Source organism: Phalacrocorax aristotelis, chromosome 6 (genome assembly GCF_949628215.1).
Source record: "Phalacrocorax aristotelis chromosome 6, bGulAri2.1, whole genome shotgun sequence".
In the NCBI taxonomy this organism is placed as follows: domain Eukaryota; kingdom Metazoa; phylum Chordata; class Aves; order Suliformes; family Phalacrocoracidae; genus Phalacrocorax; species Phalacrocorax aristotelis.
The window spans coordinates 8,749,731-8,772,069 of record NC_134281.1 but is presented as its reverse complement, the minus strand read 5'-3'; the positions used below and the strand labels follow the sequence as shown (position 1 = coordinate 8,772,069).

The 22,339-nt window shown below is 38.6% G+C and overlaps 1 protein-coding gene across 5 annotated transcripts in view; it reads left to right on the top strand.

Annotated features, from left to right (window-relative positions):
- The window catches only part of ATXN7 (ataxin 7), a 90,615-nt gene extending 69,007 nt beyond the window's left edge, over positions 1-21,608 (top strand). For all 5 annotated transcript variants that reach the window (XM_075095773.1, XM_075095776.1, XM_075095772.1 and 2 more), the window contains 8 exons: positions 9,260-9,512; positions 10,210-10,472; positions 11,254-11,336; positions 13,007-13,272; positions 13,692-13,890; positions 14,795-14,916; positions 15,205-16,159; positions 17,478-21,608. In XM_075095773.1, coding sequence (XP_074951874.1) covers positions 9,260-9,512; positions 10,210-10,472; positions 11,254-11,336; positions 13,007-13,272; positions 13,692-13,890; positions 14,795-14,916; positions 15,205-16,159; positions 17,478-17,495 — 2,159 coding nt within the window. In that variant the 3' untranslated portion in view covers positions 17,496-21,608. The remainder of the gene's footprint in view (positions 1-9,259; positions 9,513-10,209; positions 10,473-11,253; positions 11,337-13,006; positions 13,273-13,691; positions 13,891-14,794; positions 14,917-15,204; positions 16,160-17,477) is intronic.
- Positions 21,609-22,339: the final 731 nt, after the last annotated feature.

Genomic DNA, 22,339 nt, shown 5'->3' with positions numbered 1-22,339 from the left:
ATTTTTAATTTGCTTTATGCTCATTTTGAAAAACTGAAGCTTTCCTTTAATGCCATTCAGGGTAAGCATATATGAAACAACAGTTGTCCAGCTGGATTTTTGAGGAAGCTGACCCATACTGCATGTTGGTGCAATGCTAATCTGTACCGGTTACCCTTGTTTGATGTTTTTGTTTCTTATCACCATGGCTTCTCCAAAGTTTTTTTCCAAATAACATTTTTTTAAATAGCAAAAAAATATTTATTTGATACTTGCTTTTTAATAAGACAAGGCAGGTATTGCCATGTCGTCAACAGTACACAGAGATTAGGGCTCGTAATGTGGACGTTATAATCTCTCCATGGCCCAATTACCATCTAAGACACTTTACTGTCCTTCTGTAATAATTTTGCAATATTTATATTCCAGCACTTGACAGATTTACAAGACAGCTACCGACTGAAAGGTCCGGGGCCAGTTCCCTGGTGAGAAATCTGTCCTTTCCTTCCCTCACCTCTTGGCAAGCTGCTCAGGAAAGCGTACCAGAATTTTGATCTTGGATATTATGCCAGAGTCTGTCTGAGATGTTAAAGCCCTTGCGTTTGTGTTTACCTGAGCAAACGAGGATGGAGAAGGATGGGGAAAACATCCCCTTTGGATGCCGGAGGGGGACCCCCCAACAGTTGGTCCCTCTGGCTCCATTTTGCTTGTGGTTCTTCTCTGTGAATAATTTTAAGTCCTGTTTTTGTCAGTTTTCCCATGTTGCTCTTGAGAGTGTTGCTGGTCTCCGAGGGGCTCTGAACAGCTGAAACAAACCCGACGGGAGCATCGCTAGTTCCAGTTTGCCACTGCATGAGTGAGCTGCACAACACAGCAAAACCCTAGTCTGTCTGCAGGCTTGGGATGGCAGTGTGTATCGATGGTTGATGCTTCAAAGGTTATTTTACATCTCTCAGGGGCAAACCGCGGGTATTTTAAAGAGGAATTTAAAACCCTGTGGAAACTGATTACAGAACTACTCATATGCACAGAATACAAGGGGTTTTGAAAGTATTAGTAACAAATATGGAAAAATGGAAAAACTAGCTGTAGGAATGTAGAGAGTTGTGGAGAGGCAGCAGTGGAGAAAGGGATGTACTTGACAGTTATTTAAATACATTTTAGTGTTGCTATTTTTTGCTATGTTCTTAACTCTGTCTGCAGTCTGCTCCTTGCTCTGCTTTCTCTGGTGGTAATCTTGGAGATCAGGGGAGGTGTGCTGGGTTTGGGGCTGTCTTGCAGCAGATATCGTAGTGGAGATGGCCATTCCTGCCCAGTTAGTGTTTTGCTATTAGAGACTTAGAACACCATCCTGGCTCTGCTGTAGATGTACTATTTTTAAAAGCATCATTAAAATACCCTAAATTATAGTTACAGGATCGTCTCCTTTTTGAAATACAATTTTGAAGTATTGAAGTTGGCATTTAGAATCTTACTGGTGAAAATTACCTTCTTCCATTCCTCCCTCTGTTTTCTTCAATGGCAGCAACAAAACTGTGACCCTGCTTATGCAGAATTTCACGCCCCTTTATCTAATGTTTTGCACAGTGATTGCCAGCAATGGGATTTCAATTCTCAAAAGTAAATCTCTAGGAAAATGGTAAACATTTGTATTTAGAAATCAGAAGTCAAGTAATTGGTTTTATAGTTTTAAAAGTAGCCAACATTTTTCCGTAACTACTGTAATGAAATGAACAAAATAATAATAGCAGCTAATGTTTGTGTTCTTTTTCTGTTCAAAAGGATGTGGTTAACTAACTAACTGTCGTAACACCTCTTGGGAGTTGAGTAAATAACTTGCAAATGTTCAAATTTAAATGCTGGGAAACTTCAGAGGGTTGAAGTGGCACACCTAATGTGGCGCAGTGAGGCTGGGGAAGACAAAAGCCCAAATATTTCTTAGAGGATGTTTTCCATTTCCCAACTTTGCTCGCATTTCCTATGTCACGTGCTCTGGTAAACCTGCTTTTAAAACTAAAGTGAAAGCTGATCTCAAATCTGTCAGTCTGGGGCTTCTGGGCTGGTAGGAACTAGGTTATATTAAATTTTCAGTTAAAGTAGCTATTACAAACACATTCCAAATGATCAGTGGCTTTTGGTTGCATTGAAGTTTGGTTTTCATGAGGAAGATCATTTCAGTGTGCTAGGCCATTATAAACATCCAGGTATGTTTTGTTTACATGGCTTGGATCAGTGTGAATAACTGGAGGGATTTTGGAATGGGAATGATACACTGAAACCCAAACATTCGTATATAGGAGAGCTTTGGGTTCTGAACTGAGCACTTGTAACCAAAGCAGATCTTAAAAAAAATTTATTTTCTGTAGTTAGGAGTTTTCATAATAAATCAGTGCAACCTAGTTAAAGCATAGCCAGATTTTATATGCTTTTTAGGGGGACTTGTAGTGTGTGTTTTGGAGGTGATTGGCAAGGGAATGGTGCAGGAGTTCGTACCTGGAACAGTGGGACCTTTGCCCTGACGAGGACTCCTGAACAGCAGAGCGGGAAGTGCGTGCACCAACACTGCAGATAAACAAAGCTGCAGAAAACAGGTGCAGTGTAAAGCTTAGTGGTGATACAGCCCCCGTTTGAGAAGTAAAAATGTCCTAGGAATTGACGTATCGTCTTGGAGCATACCCAGTCAGCAGTTAGACGGGTCTTGATGTATTTGCTTTATTTGTTGGCTTCAGCAAAGGATTTTCTCAGAGGAAGATAATTTTCTGAGCTCTCATTGTGGGAGAGCGTAAATGTTGCATGGCACTTACCAAGCCGAAGCCTCGACAAATTGCTCTAATGTGAAAGAACATTTTAAAGGGAATTTTAAAAATCTTTGATCTCTGTAGTTCTAGCTTGCTCTGTAATGTATGGCTTCAACTTAAATTCTGTCTTTTGCCCCTAAAATGGTGATTTTATCTTCCTCAGTATTAACCATCTCAATGTAAACATGAGACTGTCTTTGAACAATGCTGTAGCACATGTATGGTAAAGACCCAGGTAAAAACGTATAAACCAGCACATTTTAAATCTCTGCTAGGCAAAGGAAACCTGTTAACCTATCAAGTTGTGGAGGTGAACTCTGGGTTTTAAAATACACTCTTCAAAATTGGTTAGGTCTTGCATTTTAATGGATTTTTGAGAAGAGACACATTTTAAGTAAAGTTTTATCATTGCAGCCTCTTTATGTGGTGATATCTACACAGGCAATGGAAACATTCTGTGCTGCAATTGCGCTGAATATTTTTAAAGTGAGGAAGTGCAGGACATAAGGTTGCATCGGTATTGCTAACTCGGCCATACTCTATATAAAAGATATTATTTACCTAAGAATTAGATTTAAATAGTTTATACATATTACTATTTATTTATAATATTGAATAACTCCGGTCAAGATAAGGAAGAGCATTGTAGTAAGTGGTGTAAACACATAAAGCAACGTAATGCTTATGTATGTGCCTCCCTGACTTGCATTTGGTATTCTGCAATATAAATTATATACTTCCCTTTTTTCCCCCCCCTTTCTCTTCTGCTAAAGTGCTGGTTTTCTGTGAATGGAGTGCCATAAGCGTACATGAGTACCAGTCAGATTTTCTTCATGGTTTTGCTAACACTGAGCAATAAACAATAATATCAGCTGCCAGTTGCAAAGCAATGTGTTTTTTTTATGAAACAGTAAGAAGAATTCTCTCTAGAGACATGACAGATTGTACCGGTGCCAATCAAGCCTTGGCAGCCTGTCATACTGATAGCTCGGACTCCATAAATATTCTTTTCTGTAACTTTCTTGCTGGAGTGAAAAATACAACTTTGTGTAGATGCTGTCTGTTCAGCTAAGGGTGTAGGTTTAAACACCCCACAATGGAAGATGGAGTGACCTCACCCTGACTTACAGTGCAAACAGAACTGATGGGATGATTAAAGGGACATCAGTGGAAGATTAAGGCAGAATCCTTGGTATCTAGGCCCTGTGATTAGAGCGGGATAATGAAGCAGCAATAAGTGAACAAGCAGCAGGTCAAGATCCCACAGAGGCGATTGCTCCCAAGCAGCTGCACGTTGCAACGGGAGAGTAATTTGCCTGCTATGCCCATGATTGTTTTAGCTCATGAGTTTCCCCTGCAAAATCCTCATGGATCTAAATTTTTTTTTTTTCCTTTGTCATGGTGAGGTCAGAGGGATGGTGGATCAGAGCCCAACACAGGCATTTGGGGTATTGCCACAAAAGGGATTTTGGTTGCTGAGTAAACTCTGGAGCTGTGGTGAGGTGCCCCTCGACAGCAGTGTCCCAGTCTGTGCTCTCATGTCGTGTTGTGGATCGGATCCCTATAGAGAAAATAGAAGATCGAGTAAATTAGCTCTCCCTTATTACTCTAGAACAGTAACAGGTGTACTGACAGAAATTAAATTTTATCCTCTGGTAAAAGATGTTTGTTTCAATATGGCTGTTCTAAATAATTTCTCAAATGACAAGTCAAACAGTAACTCAATATGATGGGGAAAAAAAGACAAGTTTGCTTTAAGTGGCACTTTTATCATGCTTGTACTTTAGGTGAGATAGATATATGAAATAATAATTTAAGTTAACTTTTTGCTTTCTTTCAATACACAAATATAATTCTATAGTCTGGGCGATGCTCTCACACCTAGGCTAACCAATGTCAAAACTGTCTTTCTGAATGTTAATTGAAGTGCAATGTATTTCACTGAACTAAACTTGTGTGTGTTTGACTGGGTGTGCTTCATTTTTAATGACGGCTCTGCTAGCACTGACACAGGTCAGTTTGACTTTTTGCCCAGTACTTACGTAAGAAGTCAGTATTAAAAAATGGGTTTATGAAATTTGATCTGTACATCTTGTATTTGCTGCCCAAAGCTATTAATTGATGCCCAGAGAGAACGAACAGCACAAAACACTTCCTAGATTTTTGGGAACTAAGTGTAGACCTGAGAGGAACATTTTGAAAATTTTTAAGAGTCTTGTTACTCTGAATTTTTTTTTAACTGTACAGCAAAGAAAGTAGCATTTTATGAAAACCAGAATATTTTTCTCTATAAAAGGATATCTTCTTTTATTTTAATATGGCAAAAAAGTTATAAATCACAGTAAGTCCAAGTGTTTACCCATTAATGGAAGAATAAGAAGTATTAGCCAAACATGGTGAGAAGCTTTCCCTTTTTTTTGTTTCCCCTTCCAGGTTACTTTTTTGCATTTTGTCAGAAATTAGTGCATGTTTAGTAGGAAATATACAATGGAAAATAAGATTTTGAACCCCAAAAAATTGGCAGCCAGACTTAGGGCCACATGAAGCTGTTTGGTTTTTTGGGGGGTTTGTTTTCTTTTTTTTTTTTAAGCTCTTGAAGATATTTAAATCATCAATATCCATTTTATCAGGAAGTCCTGTGTGCTTTGGCAGTATGCGTATATAATTCTTGCTCAACCGTAAGTCCAGTAGCACACAAACTATCACTGTGTTTTTTCCAAATTGATAGTTAACAGATATCCTGGTCATCGAGCACAGACAGTCTTCTCTGGGATGCTGTCTCCTTTCACAGCTTTCTAACTCTGTATGGCCCTTCTCCTTAGGGTCACAAGTACGTTATATAAATGCAAAGATATTTAAACATTAACAGATAAACTCCTCCTCAGTGTTGAATGTAGCTTTCGTTTTAAGTCAGGTTCTACCCAGTGCTGTGGGATGAAGGAATACTTTCAGGTTCTTTGTCCAAAGCCAAAACTTTCATCTTTCTGATATTTAAAAAACAAAAAAAACACCCAAACAACACCCTTACCCCCCAAAAGAAACACCTCCTTCCAAATTTTAGAGTTTAGAACCATGTTGCAAAAGTGCAGGATATGAAATGTCACTTTGTTGTAAAGGCAATCATGGCATTAAAAAATTGTTTTTCTTTCAGGAGTTATGTGAAGAGAAGGGATGTGAGTGCTAACTTTTAAAATTTGAAAACTGAACACCTGGAGATAATTATATTTTTAAATGTTTTCAGGCTGAGTCAGAGTTAATGGCAAATGGGACTCGTATTAGATTGGCAGATGATTAGTAGAATTTATCATTATAATGTGCTTAGCATAATAAGCATGGTGGTCTTGATTATTCAGTGACAGTTTGTGTAGTAATTTTTCTATTAAAAGACTATGTCAGTCTGTCAATAAATACATTCATTAGACCAAGTATGCCATGCTTAAAACATGTCTGGTTTCAAAAATATTAGCTTTCTCCAATAAGGCAACACATCAGTAATGTTCAGATGGTTTATGGCTCAGACCTTAAGCAGATTTCTCTTAAAAACATGAATTTTATAAAAAGAGTGAAATATTAAATAAAAGCAAATCCTAGTGGCAGCCCTACCTCTACTTGTACGTAAGTCAATACAGAACAGGTCCAGGCAGGTTACAACAAAATTAGCTGAAAAGTCTTCTCATTTTGTTGCTAAACTACCCAAGTCATGGTTACATACAAGAGGAGTGAGTGAAGGTTTCACAGATTTACAGTGTTACACCATCTCTTTCAGTAATTGTCCCCAGATTCTAGAAAAAGCTCATTTGGCCCTTTTTTTGTGCATGTTACAAATCATACATCTGTCTGTAGAATGGAACGTCTCTCTGACAGGTAGGCTGTAGTCTTGGGGTGTGATCAGCCATTAGCCTTAGCTCTCTTAGGTCAATTTTTTTTGATTACCAGCAATTTAAAACACTTTCTTTTTGTATTAACTCACTGGTATTGAGATTGGTGCTATGAAACATTCATGCAAATAGTAGTCAGTAACTTTTCGGCTTAGTATGAGAGCTGTGCCAGTTAAAGTTGCCGGAAAATAAGTGTTTGTGTCATTTGGATTAATAGCTGAGATTTGTGTTTCAACTAGTTTATTCCTAATGATGGGATGCAAGGAGATACTCAGTTTTACTCTAGACCCTTTCTCTCCTCATCTGCCAGGTTTTCTCCAAGGAAGTAACACCCTCTCTTCCTTCAAAAAAAAAAAAAAAAAAAAAAAAAAGAATCAAAACAAACTCCCTAAGATTGCATTAGTCATCCACTGGTTCATTAGAGATTATTTGTAACTGCGATAAGAACTTGGACTTTGATTTTTCTAAATATACGGAAGGTGGAAGAGTATTGAGCAATTTTCCTCATTATCTTGCAGAGTAATCTCACAGGGTGTAGCATCGCTGAACTAATGGCCCTCAAATAGTAACTTGTCTGCTCGGGGGTTCTTGCCATTGCTATAAAAAGACATTTGGCAATAAGCAGTATGTCGTATTAGGAGCGCAGCCATTTACTAGAGCATAAATATGCTAACGTATTTCACTTACAAACTCTTCAATGGCAGCTGGTTCTAGAAAACTAAGTAGATGATTTTGAACATCACAGATAACTAGTCCTAAATACTGTGATTTTTTTTTAAAGCAGTTTTTCCTTGGGATAGGCGATAAATTACTGTGTGTGTTATGTATTTCTGTTGGGCATTTCACCTGACCTCTGAGCGCTCTTTGGTAAATACTAATGAAGAAGTGATGACTCTCTTTTTGCCGAAGGTTCATTAGGTAGCTTGCACCTATTTTGCAGTTAAACTGAGAAACACTCATCACTTGGTTCGGTCTCAGAGGTCGTTTCTTGACTGGAGTTTCCTAGTCTAAGATCTCTGCTCTTTCCTTTTTTTTTTTTTTTTTTTTTCTCCTGAGCTATTGAACATATTTAAAATGCTGCTTCCCCACCTCTGTAAGAAAATAGCTCGCCAGGTGTTAGACTCCTATGCTTTCCTCTTGCACTGCTGGGAGCGGCTTGGCTTTTTTTCCGTGGTTATTGCTGTTGCACCTTGTTACAGCCTTGCTTTCAGGAGCCGTGCAGTGGGTGATGTGGCTGGCAATATTGGTGCAGAGTTGGTGCTGTCGTGTTTGAATGCTTAGAGTTATGAGTGGAGTCCTGGCTGGTCATCATCTGAGTGGCATGTGATCACTGTATCTAAGACTGGGGAGAAAACAGGTCATATAAGCAGAATGCGGATTAATTTGCATTTTTCAGAGTGGTGCAGGCTTCTGTACAGGTTGTGCTGGACTTGACTTTCACTCTTGGCTGTAGTTGTAACTTCACGAGTAGCCTGCTTCTTCCACAGTTTAAGTAAACGTCAGTCAAAATCTGTAAGCTGATCCAGGCGTTGATCGGTGGTGGATTTGGGCACCTTTAACAATACTTGGCTGAGATTGAGGTGTTACTGCTGTTGAGGAGAACGAGCACAAAGGTGCCTTTCCACTTCCCTGACAGACCTGCTAATTCTTGGTACTCTCTTAGATCTGTGGTTTGCATATACTTGATTGCCAGACATGTCTCTTAAGCAGGTGTTGATGACACAGATCATCAAGGAATCACAGGTGTCCAAGTATCAGTCCAGCAAATGGACAATTAACATGTCCATGTGTAGGCAGAGCTGGGTACTCCTGAAGCTGTCCGGTGTTTTGTGACTGAGAATTCATTGTTCCAAAGAACTGCCTTTCTAATATACACTATTTAAACTGCAATAGTGCTAGCAATATATTAATGTTAATGGTTTAATGTTAATAATTTCTTTTCCAACACATTCATTGACGGAACCTGACCACTCGTAACTCAAATGTTCAGATTGGGGTTTTTTTGGTAGGAGAATGTCTGTTGCTCCTTCTGATGCTGTTCCTAAATAGAAATTCTATATAATTAATAAGAGGAAAACAAAACAAAACCCAATGTAGGTCAATACTTGAGCTGCTGTTCTCAGGGGTGTTCCTCACTGAAGATGTAGTAGACCATACCAAAAGGTTGTCGTGAAGTGAAAGTTTTGGCTCCAGTATGTCTCCTAATGGTCAAAATTATACTTTTAGGTAATTGTTATCCTTTGAGGAAATATGATCTTTAAGCTTGCTTGGCCTGAGGATGGGGTCTCTGCTTTGTGTGTCTGAGGTCTAGGTCGGATTCTTACTTGTTCTTCAAGATGGAGAGAGGGTGAGAAGTGTTATTAAAAGCTAAATTTCAGTGGCTGAGGAATGTACCTCACAAAGTTAAAAGAGATTCTGGTAATTGGCTGGGGACTGGCAATGAGTGGAGCACCATGGAGCACAGTGAGGCTCTATGATCTGTGTGTGGCAAGTGACCTCCCAAGCCAGTGAAGGAAAACTGTTAATGGAGTAAATGACAACATGAATTGTTTAAGAATTGTTTCTATATTGGAGCTTAAACCCCCTTTTTTCCCTCCTTTTCAGAAAGAAGACACAGCTCCTCCAGCAAGCCGCCTTTGACTCCTCCCTCCTCTTCAGTATTTTCCCTCATTTCATCTTTCCCTTCAAAAAACAAAGGTAGCAGTGGAAGTGGGAGCAACCGTTCATCCAGTGGAGGTACTAGTGCATCATCATCAAATTCCAAGTTGTTGAAATCACCCAAAGACAAGCTGCAGATCAGCGGAAACAACAGGTTAATGCATTCGGTACAGCATAGCAAAGTTCCCCATGATAAAATGTGAGTATGCTTTTTGATAAAAAATTAAATGTTATTGCTTGCATAGGCACTGCTATATTGGTAGAATTTCCTTTTGTTTCAGAGGGTTTTTGGTTTAAGACATAATCACTTTAAATTCCTCCAGATCTTATCTTAGACGAGGCTGCTGGAAAATAGATAATACTCATGACTATGAACAAGAACTCTTGCAAAGCTGCATCTTAAATCACTATAAATAAAGGTGATTTTACTAGGGACTCTTAATTCTTTGATCTAATCTGCATACTTTGATCATAAGGGAGTTTTAACTCTTGACTCAGGTGATTTTTCACCTGCACACCTGAGATTGCAGAACTGAGAATATAATTTACTGTCATAGAATGGGGCATTTGTCACTGGATGTAACAGGTCCATTCCAGTTCCTTTGGTGATATGCTGTCTCTGTGAATCCAAATAGCAGTTTCTCAAGTCTCTGATGACTCTCTGAAGTCCTTATAAGGAAATGGGGAAAAGAGGACTGAAGAGATTATGGACATCATAAAAAATGTGAAAATAAAAAAAATATATGAATAAGGAAACTGGGAATAAAGGAGAAGGGTCTGCATTTGCATTATGAATAGATAAGAGTATTGTTGAGTAATAATATTTTAAGTGCTTTTTATAATTTATGGCTATAATTTTCAATTCCCCCCCCCCCTTTGTTTTTCATAAATAATAGTATGACTCCATCTGTCAAAGTGGAAAAGATTCATCCAAAGATAGATGGTGCCCAACTGAAAGCTGCTGTTGGTCCAACTTGTTCTACTACTGTGAGTTCCTCAATAAAGACTGGCCTTAATTGTCCCTCAATACCAAAGCCACCCTTGCCTTCCCCTGGACAGATACTGAATGGTAAAGGTCTTCTCTCTGTGCCTCCATTTTTGGAAAAGAAACCTGAAGAAAATACAAATAATAGGAAATTTTTACATAAAAGATTGTCAGGTAATTGTTTTTAATTATTATTTGCTATATTCCTCTTAGTAGTGTGTCTATAGAAATACATATATAGAGTATATAGAAATAAGTTTCAGAAGTAAATTAAACACTTTTATAACACTGTAACTTGTCATGAGGTATGTTTTATGTATTACAATTTAAAACTGTGACTTGACATACTCTTAAAGGATGCAAACAACTTGAAATGTGGCTGCTGCTTTCAGAAACCAAACAGCCCTCAAAGGCCTGTCTGTTCTTACAGTTTTAAAATTGCGCTTTTCTACGACCTTTAAAGATTTTCTTCTCCTTCTTTCTATATGGAAGGTCCAAACGTACATAGCAAACGGAACAACTACCACCTCATAAACTCAGAAATGTAAAGCCAGTCTGCTCTTTACACTTTTTAAACACAATAACTTTGAGTGTTAGTAGAATGGTAGAAAGGTTCTTAACACCAAGACCATCAATAAAAAACCACCATTTGTTTGTCACAGTTCATACTGATGGTGACCTCGAATCCCAGTGTGCAGGATCTGCTCTTCCTCTGGGGTGCCTTGCAGCTGTAAATTTCTCCATTCTGTTTGTAGACTTGAGATCTGTATTTCAGCCCACTGTAAACTTGCAAAAAAGTTTTATTTGTACAATTTTATTGTGCATTTTTATTTGTACGCTTGCCTGTGTTACATTTTAAAACAGTTTCCAATATGGTTACATTTTATAATGAAAAGAAATGTTTGTATTTCAAAATGGTTTTTGATAACTTTTCAATACTGTGTACCTTTGACAGAGAGAGAATTTGATCCTGATATATACTGTGGTGTCATTGATGTGGAAACCAGGAAACCTTGTACTAGGTCTTTGACATGCAAGGTAGGATAACTTAATCAGAATAAGATCATGTGAAGTTTTAATTCAATTTCCTGAGGAATATGACAGAAAACAGAAAACTACAGATTTTTGCTGTTGGTAATTACCACTGTAAATGGTACCTCTCAAAATGTGTTGCCTAGAACAAAGGAGGAGTTGTTTTTGAAGTTCAGTTAATTATTTATTCAAAAACATATTGCTTAAAGTAACCTGGAGATGTGTAATTTTTCCACATGGATGTGGAAAAAATGATGTTACTCCACATCTAGATGCAGGGGTCCAGCATGTTCTTTTTGGGGATAAACTTTGGGTCATACAGGACAAACCTTAAAATTGCTCATAAGCATTAAAAATATTATTTGTTTTTGTAGGATTTAGCTAAGTCAAGCTCCTCCCCTCTCGCACTCCCTCCTTTCCCCCCAGCAGAGTCTGCAGCAGATACTTAGGAGGTATTTATGTAAATGCTAATGCTGCTTGATATATGACTACAGCCAACCCAGAAATGAGTCTTCGGAAAAACCCACCGAATATACCTAGAGGACAAACAATCTGTAAAAACTTCTGGTCAGATGAAATGTGTCCTCTGGCTCAAAAATCTTGGGGGACAGAGGGGTATCACTTAGTCCCGAGGCACTGAAAATCCAGATCCCCTGCAATTGTGTAATATTTAGCTACTTTCCTGCAAAGCAGCTAAACTGTCAGCAGGGGAAGCATCTGGTAAATAAGCCACCTACAGAACAAAGGTAAATGAAGCTGGTACTAATGACCCAGAGGAACTGAACTTGAACACATTGCCCTTTTGGAGTTACAGGGGGGAGGCAATTGGTTTCCTAATAGAGGAGGGAAAAGCTTCAAGATTTTACACCAGAGCTAGACTAATCAAAAGTGTAAAAAAGAAAGAAAGAAAGTAAAAATGTTTCTCAGCAACTCCTTACATTACACCTCCTCATAAAACATCTTTTGTAATTGTTATTTGTGTCTGAATTGTGTGATAATAATTTTTACCTGCTAAAATGAACCCAATCAAACCTTCTACATCATATGAAAAGAAGGTATTGAACGGGACTTCAACAGTTCAGGAAAATAACTTCCACCTATTTCACTTTGCCTAGAATTTGTGCCATATATACACGTACGCATCTTACTATGTGTAGCATTCAGGACACTCAAAGGACTTTGAGTTCTGTCTGACTGTGGATTCTGCTGTATTTTTTTGCATTCCTTAATATCCAATTACACTAGTTTTCAGGGAATATATTAGTATATAGAAAGAGGCAAAGTATTTTTAGAAATATTTGAAATATTATTTTGTTAAATATTTTCATAAGTGAAAGTAAATGTTTAGTATTTCTGGTTGTGCGCTAGTTGGCAATTAAAATATCAGTGTAAAAAAGATTTTACATTCTAGCCTTAACCTTATAAGAACTTTGGCAGTTTCTTTTTTAAAAAGAAATCTGGAAGAAGCCTTTTACTCAGTTGGGGTGTTTTGTTATTTTGTATCAGACAGGGATATAACCATCCACCAGTTTGTTGTCCAAGTCATTCTTCCATTTGTTTACTAAACCATGAGTGTGATGATTTTCCCTGTTTTAGAGCTCCAGACACGTGTTTTGTGTGCTTGATTTCCACCAGTTTAATAGCCTGGAATTAATGATTTATTCATGGTTTTGCAGACACATTCCTTAACCCAGCGGAGGGCTGTACAGGGTCGAAGAAAACGATTTGATGTGTTGTTAGCTGAGCACAAAAGCAAAACCAGGGAAAAGGAACTTCTTCGACATTCGGATCATCATCAGCAGATGCCCCCTCTCAGGGAACCACATCCCTCACCTACTAAAACTTCCCAGGAGCTGCACCAAAATTCTTATGGAGTTACTCTTACAGAATCAAAGCCTTTATTACCTAATAAACCCAAACCTCACCCCCCCAGTCTTCCAAGGTAAGGGAAATCTGCACATCCAATAGTATGAAATTAATACCGGTAGCTTTATTGGGTGGATTTTGAACGAGCGATATGGATCTGTTGTTCAAGGCAGTATTTTTGCTCTAGGTCTGGTGACTTGTCTGCTATTAGCAATTACATGTTGAGCTGTAACTCCTAGCGAGGACGGATTGGTGCTTGAAATAGTAAAAGCTGTCTTGTATCAGTGAAAGCTGTTCAGCAATGATTTGGCAATGCTGCTTTTCCAGGGGTACCATTCCTCCTGTCCTTCCTCTGGGTAGATGTGTTATGAGACTATGGGAAATGTCAGTAATCTGCTAATGTAGATTTCCCTCTGTCAGTAATAGTCAGCACTTAAGCTTGGACTTTTTAACTAGACTTAGTTCAATAACACCTTTACTGCTTGCCTTGTCCAGGCCTCCAGGCTGTCCAGCCCAGCACAGTGGAAATGCCCCTAGCGAGTCTCCTTCTGTCCACGAGTCCCCACACCCTCCCTTGCCTGCAGCTGAGCCAGCATCTCGGTTATCCAGTGATGAGGGAGAATGTGATGAAAAAGAAGAGCCTGTTGAAAAACTGGATTGTCATTATTCAGGTCATCATCCTCAACCAGCCGCTGTACGTTTTAAGTAAAAGTTAACCTTGGTCTTTCCATGGCTCTGAGCTTGTAAACAAATTACTTGGGGTTTTTAAGAGTGGTTTTCTACTGGGTATGTGATTTTTTTTTTTTTTTTCCTTCTGGATTTTAAGAAAATTATTTTGTTGCCTAGTAGGCAGTGAAGGCTTAACTGTAGTTGCAAAGTAAATGTGCTAAAGAAATATGTTTGCAGCTTTCCTCCCCAATCCAAAAGAAATCAAAATGCCAAAACACTGAAGGTGAAATTGGTAACTGCTCTAATGGGCTGTGGGTTTGGAATAAGGACACGTAAACAGTACCTTTTTGGTAGATTTTGTCATTGGACTTTCACACGCACACACACGCACATGCACCCACGCTCATATTTTTTTACTCATGGTGTCAGTCATCACAGTAAAGGTTGTAGTAATGTGTTGTTTTAATATTTAAATCTTGACAAAAGCTAGTTAGTCTAACTAAAAGCACAAGCTTTATTGCCTAGCCTATACATCAAATTATTATTTATTTTTTTAAAACAGACTATGAGGAGGTAGCTGATAGCTCCTCAGAAGTAGATGTTACATATATATATATATATGTTATGTTTTTATATGCACACACAAGCACTGTCCTTCCCTATTTAGTCAGAGGGATTCAAATTTGACCACTGCATGTGGCCATAAGTATGGGAGTATCAGATGGGAAGAAAATTATCCCAAAGTACCAAGGCCAAAAAATTTAAAATAGTTGTTATACCGTAAAAATAAAAATTCTAATTTATATTTTTTCATCCTTGATTGAACCATCTAAAAGCATATTCATTCAGCAATATTTATTTATAAATAAGTGCATTGTTAGAGAGTTGTACTGAAGGTAGAAAAGACCAATAAAAATCTGTCTTTTCAGTTTTGCACATTTGGTAGTCGGCAAATTGGAAGAGGTTATTACGTGTTTGACAAGCGGTGGAACCATATTCGATGTGCACTTGACTTCATGTTGGAGAAGCATCTTAATTCACAGATGTGGAAGTGAGTAGAAGTGAAAGAGTTCTTATTCTTCTTGGTATTCGTATAAACCCATGAAGCCTGTGATTCTAGTTACAGAACAGTAATCTTGTGTTCAGATTAGTCGGATCAAAGGTTGATAGTCTGTGCTATACATTTTTTGCAACAGCTAACGATTAATTTAATAAAATATTTTAGTGGCATTAATCAATCTCAAGAGACAATCACTTTAATGTTGCATTATTAGGCTGGGCATTATTCCGAAGAATGGTAGCTACATAGGTTTTTGTTTGTTTTTCTGTTCACCTGCAGGAAAATTCCTCCAGCATCTAGTAACACAGCATCAGTTCGTGCACCACATAGGACAAACTCAATGCCTGCTTCACAGTACGGTGTCAGTGCAGCAGGTTTCCTCTTACCCACCACGGTTATGTCTTCGCCAGCATTGGTATCTCCTTCCTGTGTGTCTCTGAATAATAAATCGGTACCATCACATGGAACGACACTAAATGCCAATCCTGCTACTCTGGGTGCAGTGGATCCTGTCTGCAGTATGCAATCAAGACAAGTGTCTTCGTCCCCTTCAACACCTACAGTGCTTTCCTCTGTACCTTCACCTATGCCCAGCAAACCTCAGAAAATGAAATCCAGCAAATCTTTTAAACCTAAGGAATCTTCTGCTGGCAGTGGCACCTGTAACAGTACCGGCATCAGTAGCAGCAGCGGCTCAGGAAAGAAGCGTAAAAACAGTTCCGCACTGCTAGCACCTTCTCATTCCACAGAGTCCTTTAGAAAAAACTGTGTGGTTAACTCTGGAAACTCTGGGACCTCCTATCATCCATCGGTGACAGCTTCGTCCCACAGCGTTGGCCTCAACTGTATGACTAGCAAAGCTAACTCTGTTAGCCTCAAACATGACCAATCAGGGAGGGGCCCTCCAACTGGGAGCCCTGCAGAATCGATAAAGAGAATGAGTGTGATGATGAACAGCAGTGACTCCACGCTCTCCTTAGGGCCGTTTGTTCATCAGTCCAGCGAGCTGACTGTAAATTCACACAGCAGTTTTTCACATTCGCATACTTCCCTTGACAAATTAATAGGAAAGAAAAGAAAGTGCTCACCTGGTTCAAGCAGCATTAACAGCAGCAGCAGCAGCAGCAAATCAAACAAAGTTGCCAAATTGACATCGGTGAACAATGTTCATGCAAAACACACTGGTGCAATCCCAGGGACGCAAGGACTGATGAACAATTCTCTTTTTCATCAGGTATGAACTTTTGTCTCAAACTAAGGCAATATGAACATGTCTCTTCATGTGCTTACGTTAGATGTGTTCTCTTAATTATTAGCTAGGCAATTCCAGATCGTATTTGAGTACAAGATAGTTCTCTTATTTGTCCGTTACTCATTTTGCATGTTTTTACAGTACATTTACACAAGATTTTTATGAACGCTCTCATAAAGTGTAGCTTACTTTTTAAAAAATAGCCATAAACATGACATTCCAAGTTCCTTAGGTGTTGCCTGTGAATTGCTCTCAGCTAAAATTCGGTCCTCACATTAAAAAAAATGAATAAATAATTTTAAAATCTTGCCGGCCATGGATCTGAGCTGCACGTCTCAGCCTGACTTCTTGTTTCTGTGTCAGTAGTAAACATTCTACAAAGTGGAACGTAATGATGCTGATAACAGAACTGTGATACTGTGATAAAATAAGCCTATTATCCCAAGGTGTCATTGGCTACCTTCTTAGTAATAACAAGATTAAATGTTATAAATAAGATAGAAACCTTTTTAGTTGGTAAAGCAAACAGATTTACTATAAAGGAAGCAGATCTCATGAATACGTAAGATCCCATTTAAAAAATTAGTTTGGGGTCTTTTTTTTAACAAACCACACTGGAAAAATAGTGTATTGGGAGAGAAAGTTCTTGAAAAATTAGGATAAGAGATAATTTAGAAACCGGTAGCTCAGACTTTTTAATAAAACACTTCAAATTGGCTTGGAGAGTAGCTTGGAGGGGTAAAAAGAATTTGATACAGCTCAAGGAGAGTATAGAAGATGGAATTTTAGAGAGTAGCTTTAGAACTAGATTTTTCGTGATTGAAAACCCAAGAAACTTCTTGTTTCCTCTGGCGCTAATAAGCTGAAATCAGCATACTGGGAGAGCTAGGCGGGCAGTAGGAGCTTTTCCAGAATGGCTTCTGAATTTTCAGCTTCAGCCACAGAGGAAGATTTTCACCATTATGTTGCGTTTACTCTAAGAAAACAAGCGTTCAGATGGCTGAATTAATTTTTGGACTTACCTAATACTTACTGTTTCAGCTGTGCGTTATAGATAAAGGAGAAATATAATTTGAGGGAATTAAAGAAGGAAATCTTGTCTGAAACCATTATAACTTTAAGGAGCCCTAGCTTGGGAATTGTCAAGTCTTGGAGGAGCCAACCGCACGTTGGTGGTGTCGCGCGGTGCCTGCTGACTCTGCCCAAAATATGCTCTTGTTACCCAGAAAATGTCTTTTAAGGGCATGTGCTGTAACAGCCTAGCTCACTCCTCCTTCTCTTTCTTTTGCTTGCTCAAAAGCCAAAGGCCCGTCCCTGATAGCTGAACGCACCATGGTGAGAAACGAACTGGACAATTTTCACTACAAGCAAAACCTCCATCTGGAATTCTGGACTCCAAGATGCCTTGACTTTACCCAACTTCCCATGGTCCTCAGGTGTGGAAATCTACTGGACTGTCACTTAAACAAGGAATTTCCCTGAAGCCATGTCTGTAGCAGTGAATATACTAGAAATGGACACTGGATAAAGTTCAGCCACATAATTGCTCTTATCAGTGTTAACGGTGGTCTGGACTGTTTGCTACAAATCTGTGAGATTTTACTTACAGGAGTACATCATCTTGCCACTATTTGACATAGATTGGCTGGGCAAACGAATGTTTTCTGGGGGGAAATAAACGTTACTGTGGACTTATTTTTATACTGATGGTGTCTTTTGTAGGTGATAGCTAACCAGACAGACACCCTCAATGGAGAGGACCCCGCGACAAGGGGGAGAAATGTGTGAGGCACAATGGAAAGAAGCCCTCAAGAAGGGAATATGGCTTTAGTGTTTTTATAGCAATGTTCCTTTAATGGAATATAAAAATAGCACAATTCAAAAAATAGTCTGTGTTTTGCCCAGCCTTTTTGCAAGTAATTTGGGATAAGAAGCTATCAGGAGTTAAAAAAAAAAAAACAAAAAAAAAACAAACGAACCACAAAACAAACCCAACAAAAACCACAAAAACTTGTTTGAGGCCGTTGCTCAGAAAACAAGTATAAAAATGTCATACTTGCATGATACAAACCCTATTTTCTAGTCTTTTGAGTGAGACTTGATTGCAGAAGAAAATAAGTTAGTTTTGTTTTTTAAAAAAATCCCAAAACATCAAACAGACAAAGGCAAATAACCTCTAAAACTATATGCCCAAAGAACGTATCTGTTGACCTATACTGTATACCACAGGCCTCTGTTAGTTAAAAGAAGATAACAACTGTATTAGTTAAATTAGGCTGGATTTGCCTTCCAGCCTGTAAAAACAGCCCTTTTAAAATGAAGTATTTAAAGTATCTAAAACTTTTCTAAAAAACATAAGTCAGTTCCTTTATGCCTTGTTTGTATAACTAAATTCTTAAGGTGTTACACTTTCAACCACTCAGTAAGAATTTTTTTTTTTCCTCAAAATTCTGGAATAAACGCCAATTTGACAGCCGAGTTCACCGTACAGCGCCGATGTATGCATCGCAGTCATCCCGCACCCACCCAGGCTTTATGAGTAAAGGGGGCTTTACACAGTTTTATATCGTCCAGCCAATTTTTATGAAATATTTTGTCTTGCTTCAAAACACCTCAAAGGCGAATCCTGCTAAAGGGCTTATTGTCTTACAGTTTGGTTTGTCTGGATGGTTTTAAGTTATGAAACATCAGGTAAAGTCTCAAAACTGACTAAACCTTTACGAAGGGGCAAAGCAAAGGAAAACAGATTTCCAACCAAGAAGATTTCTTTTTTTTTCTGCCTTAAAGGGGCACCAGCTATTGCTGAGAAGAGACAATCTGAGCCTGTCCAATTGTTCGCGTAGCCCAGCCTTCTCCCCAGCTCTGGTGGCACGTAGTACATCAGGGAATCCAAAGCCACTCTGAGTTGCAGTTGCTTAGTTGTTTACCTAACGATGCTTTCAGCTTAACCTGAACTTGCTACGAAATCATTGTTACACAGCAAAACAACAAGAAGCCTCTATGCAGACACTTTAGCTTTGAATTGATACGAAAGATCACACTGAGAAAGCAACATACTAGAGACACTTCTTATGCAAACTCTGAGGAAAAAAGAAAAGACAACTTTTCAGGAACAAAAGGGTTCGTGTTTAGTAAGATGCCCCGTTGAAAGGATTGTTAGAACTGCGATTGGTTTAACGTAAAAGGAACCAAAGTGATATGCCACAAAATTAAATCAATGCATGTTAAAGCCTGCGCGTTTGGAGTGAAATCTACGCTCTGGTGAAGTCCCTGGGGCAGAGCTTCCGCTTCAGGATAGCGTCAGTCACAAGTGCAATTTGACTCTTGATAGACACAAAGGTAAAGGAAACAAAGATTTGGCAAGATTTGAACGCTAGCAAGTTTGTGATCGAACTCTCCTCTGCCTATTTAAGGTTCTGTTGATCTGAGTGCATAAGCGGCAAATCCGTGCTCCTCCGATAGCATGAGGCGTGTTAGAAAGTGAATTCCCAATCGCTGCTCGTACGGAGCCAGCGTCTGCAGCCACCTGCGCCGTGTGGGTTTCAGCCACTGGGAGTAAAGAGTTAGAACCTCGTAAATCCTGTCTGCCCTCGAGCATAGACCTGCTTAAATATTGTGTTTTAGATCTTGGTTATAAGCAGAACATCGTTCCTGAAGCTTTTATTGTCACATAGTTCTTACTGTAAATAATTAAGGAAGCTTAAAATTAATTTTTCCTTGCAAAATTGAATTTGCAGTGGCTGGGTTGTTTCTAGACAGATTTTGGTATTAATTTAAGAGATACAGTTTTTTATAGTCTTTCCAACTTCTCGTTACGACTCCTGCAGTTTTCTTAACCTAAAAAATTGCTGCAATGATGAACAAAGAATTATACAAAAAAGAAAAAAAACATACTTTTGTATCTTTATTTTGGAATTTCTTGTTCTATTATAAATATTGAAGTATCCCTATTTCAGAAGACATATTTTGTTAATTGATTGTACATATTTAAATATGTATTTTTGCACAGGTCTTTTTTTCTTATATCCAGTTTTGGTACAATTGAGATCATCTAGTATTTATTTATTAATTAATTAAAAAAGAAAAAAGCAAATACCTTTTTATAATTTGAAGTGGTTCACTGCCAAGCCAATAGTTAACATGCCTACTTTGCAACTTAAGGGATGCCTCCGTTTTGTGAAAGCTGTGTCCCTTCTCACGTCTTGGGAGTGGATACATGCAAACTATTGCCCGGGTCCTGCGGTCGGGTTCTGCCGCGGGAGCCCGAGCGCAGGATGGAGCCGGCGTGGTCGATACGGCATTGCTTATCGGTTGCCTGATTCCCAGAAGACTACATTTAGTTAAGTGACACACTGCTTCTCTTTTTTTAGTGTTTGTGTGCGTGTGCGTGCGTGCGCATTTGTGTGGGTCTCATGTGGTTTAAAACTAACGGAAAAACTGAAAGTGCCTGATATAACTAGTTTTAAGCTCGGACTGTTTAGACAGCTTCTCCTTAAAAGACTTGAATGTTCAGTTGAAATTTTGGAGCTTGCTTTTTCCACCCGTACATAATATATGTGTGCGTATATGTATGTATGTGTGCGTGTGTATATATATATACACATACATATATAGATATTTTTCTGAAATTAATGAGATGGGTTGACGAAAGAAAGCGAATGATGCTGGTAACCTTTGTAAAATCTTTTCATTAGAGTACCTTGTGTTGGAACAATCCCGCTGATAACTTGTATTTAATATAATGCCAAGCATTTGAAATGTGGTTTTAACCAGCAGCTTATTTAACTGGCTCATTTTGGGTGGGGAGGGAGAGGGGGAGTTATTCATTCATAAATGAAATGATTTAGAAAATGTTCAAAATAGTTGGTATTCCAGGAAAACAAAACAAAACAGAAAAGTAAGTACCTCTTAAAAAGATTCAAAACTAAAGATGTGATTTCCACATGAAATTTCTGAGGCAGTTGTCTTCCCGTAAGAGTTCTCTTGCCAAGGAATCTCTCTCTCTCATCTTTCACTCATTCTGTCCCGGAGGAGGGAATTGGGCTTAGAAAGATTCTTAAATGTTTCACCGTTCAGCAGAAAATAATCATTTTTACCTTTTTGTGCAAGATATTTTACGTTTTAAAGGTAATTTTAAAATGAGCACTACATAATGTCAATGTGAATGTAGGCCTTGAAAGCATCTTGCTCCGTGTTGAGCCTGGTTCTAAAAGCAATCTCCTGTGTAAAATGTGTGAATAGTTTCTTAATTTGTATACATAATCAAGAGCATCTGATCAGCTGAACTCTGTGTTGGCTGCTGTATAGTACATGAACAAATGTCATGGGATAGAAAAATTACTTTGGATATTTAAAAGAAATAAATATATAGTCTATTTGTTTTGTAACAAGTTTCTGTAAATAAAATAATTTATACTATTTATAAGAAAAAGTTGTGCTTTGCTTCATGAAAAAGATTAGTTTGTTGAACAAACATGTTACTAAACAAGGCAATAAAATTAGGACTTTTCAATAAATGAGGTTGGTTGCATGGAATACAGTATATGTTTCTGCTTCATTATAAAATCATTCACCATTAAAGGAAAACCTTATCTGTATCGGTGCCTATGTGAACTGATTTCAGAGAAGTGGATGCGGTCAGACTGTCGCTGTCAGCCTCGCGCGAGCGGCTACAGAGCCAGCCGGGCAGGATCGCATCTTGACCTGCTGCGGGGGCGTGGGGGCCTGGTTTTGAGAGGTGCCCGTATCGGCTCCGCGCTGTCTTCCCTGTGCAAAGGACGTCCTGTTGCTTAAGGTTCGCGCTTTGTATCGTTTTCAGAGTTCAGCAATGAGGAGCGGCTTTTACAGCCCCAAATGTGGTACAGTGAATCATCGTCTGCCCTTTATTTTTTTCCTTCCAAAAAAAGCATCTTCCATGTTTTCACAGTTCAAAGATCCAGTGTGTGAATTAAATACTCTTGCGGGCTTTTCTCTGCGTGTGACTCGGGGCTCGCGTGTGGTGGATGACTTCTGAGGAGCCGTTTGTAAGACTGGTAAAACTCCTGTTAGTGGGATCGGAATTCGTAGTCGCATCCATGGCAGTGCTTCCTTTATTCTCTCCCTTTTTTTCTTCCCTTTCTTTTCCTCTCAGAACAGTAAGAACAAAGTTTTTAGTCTTTGGAA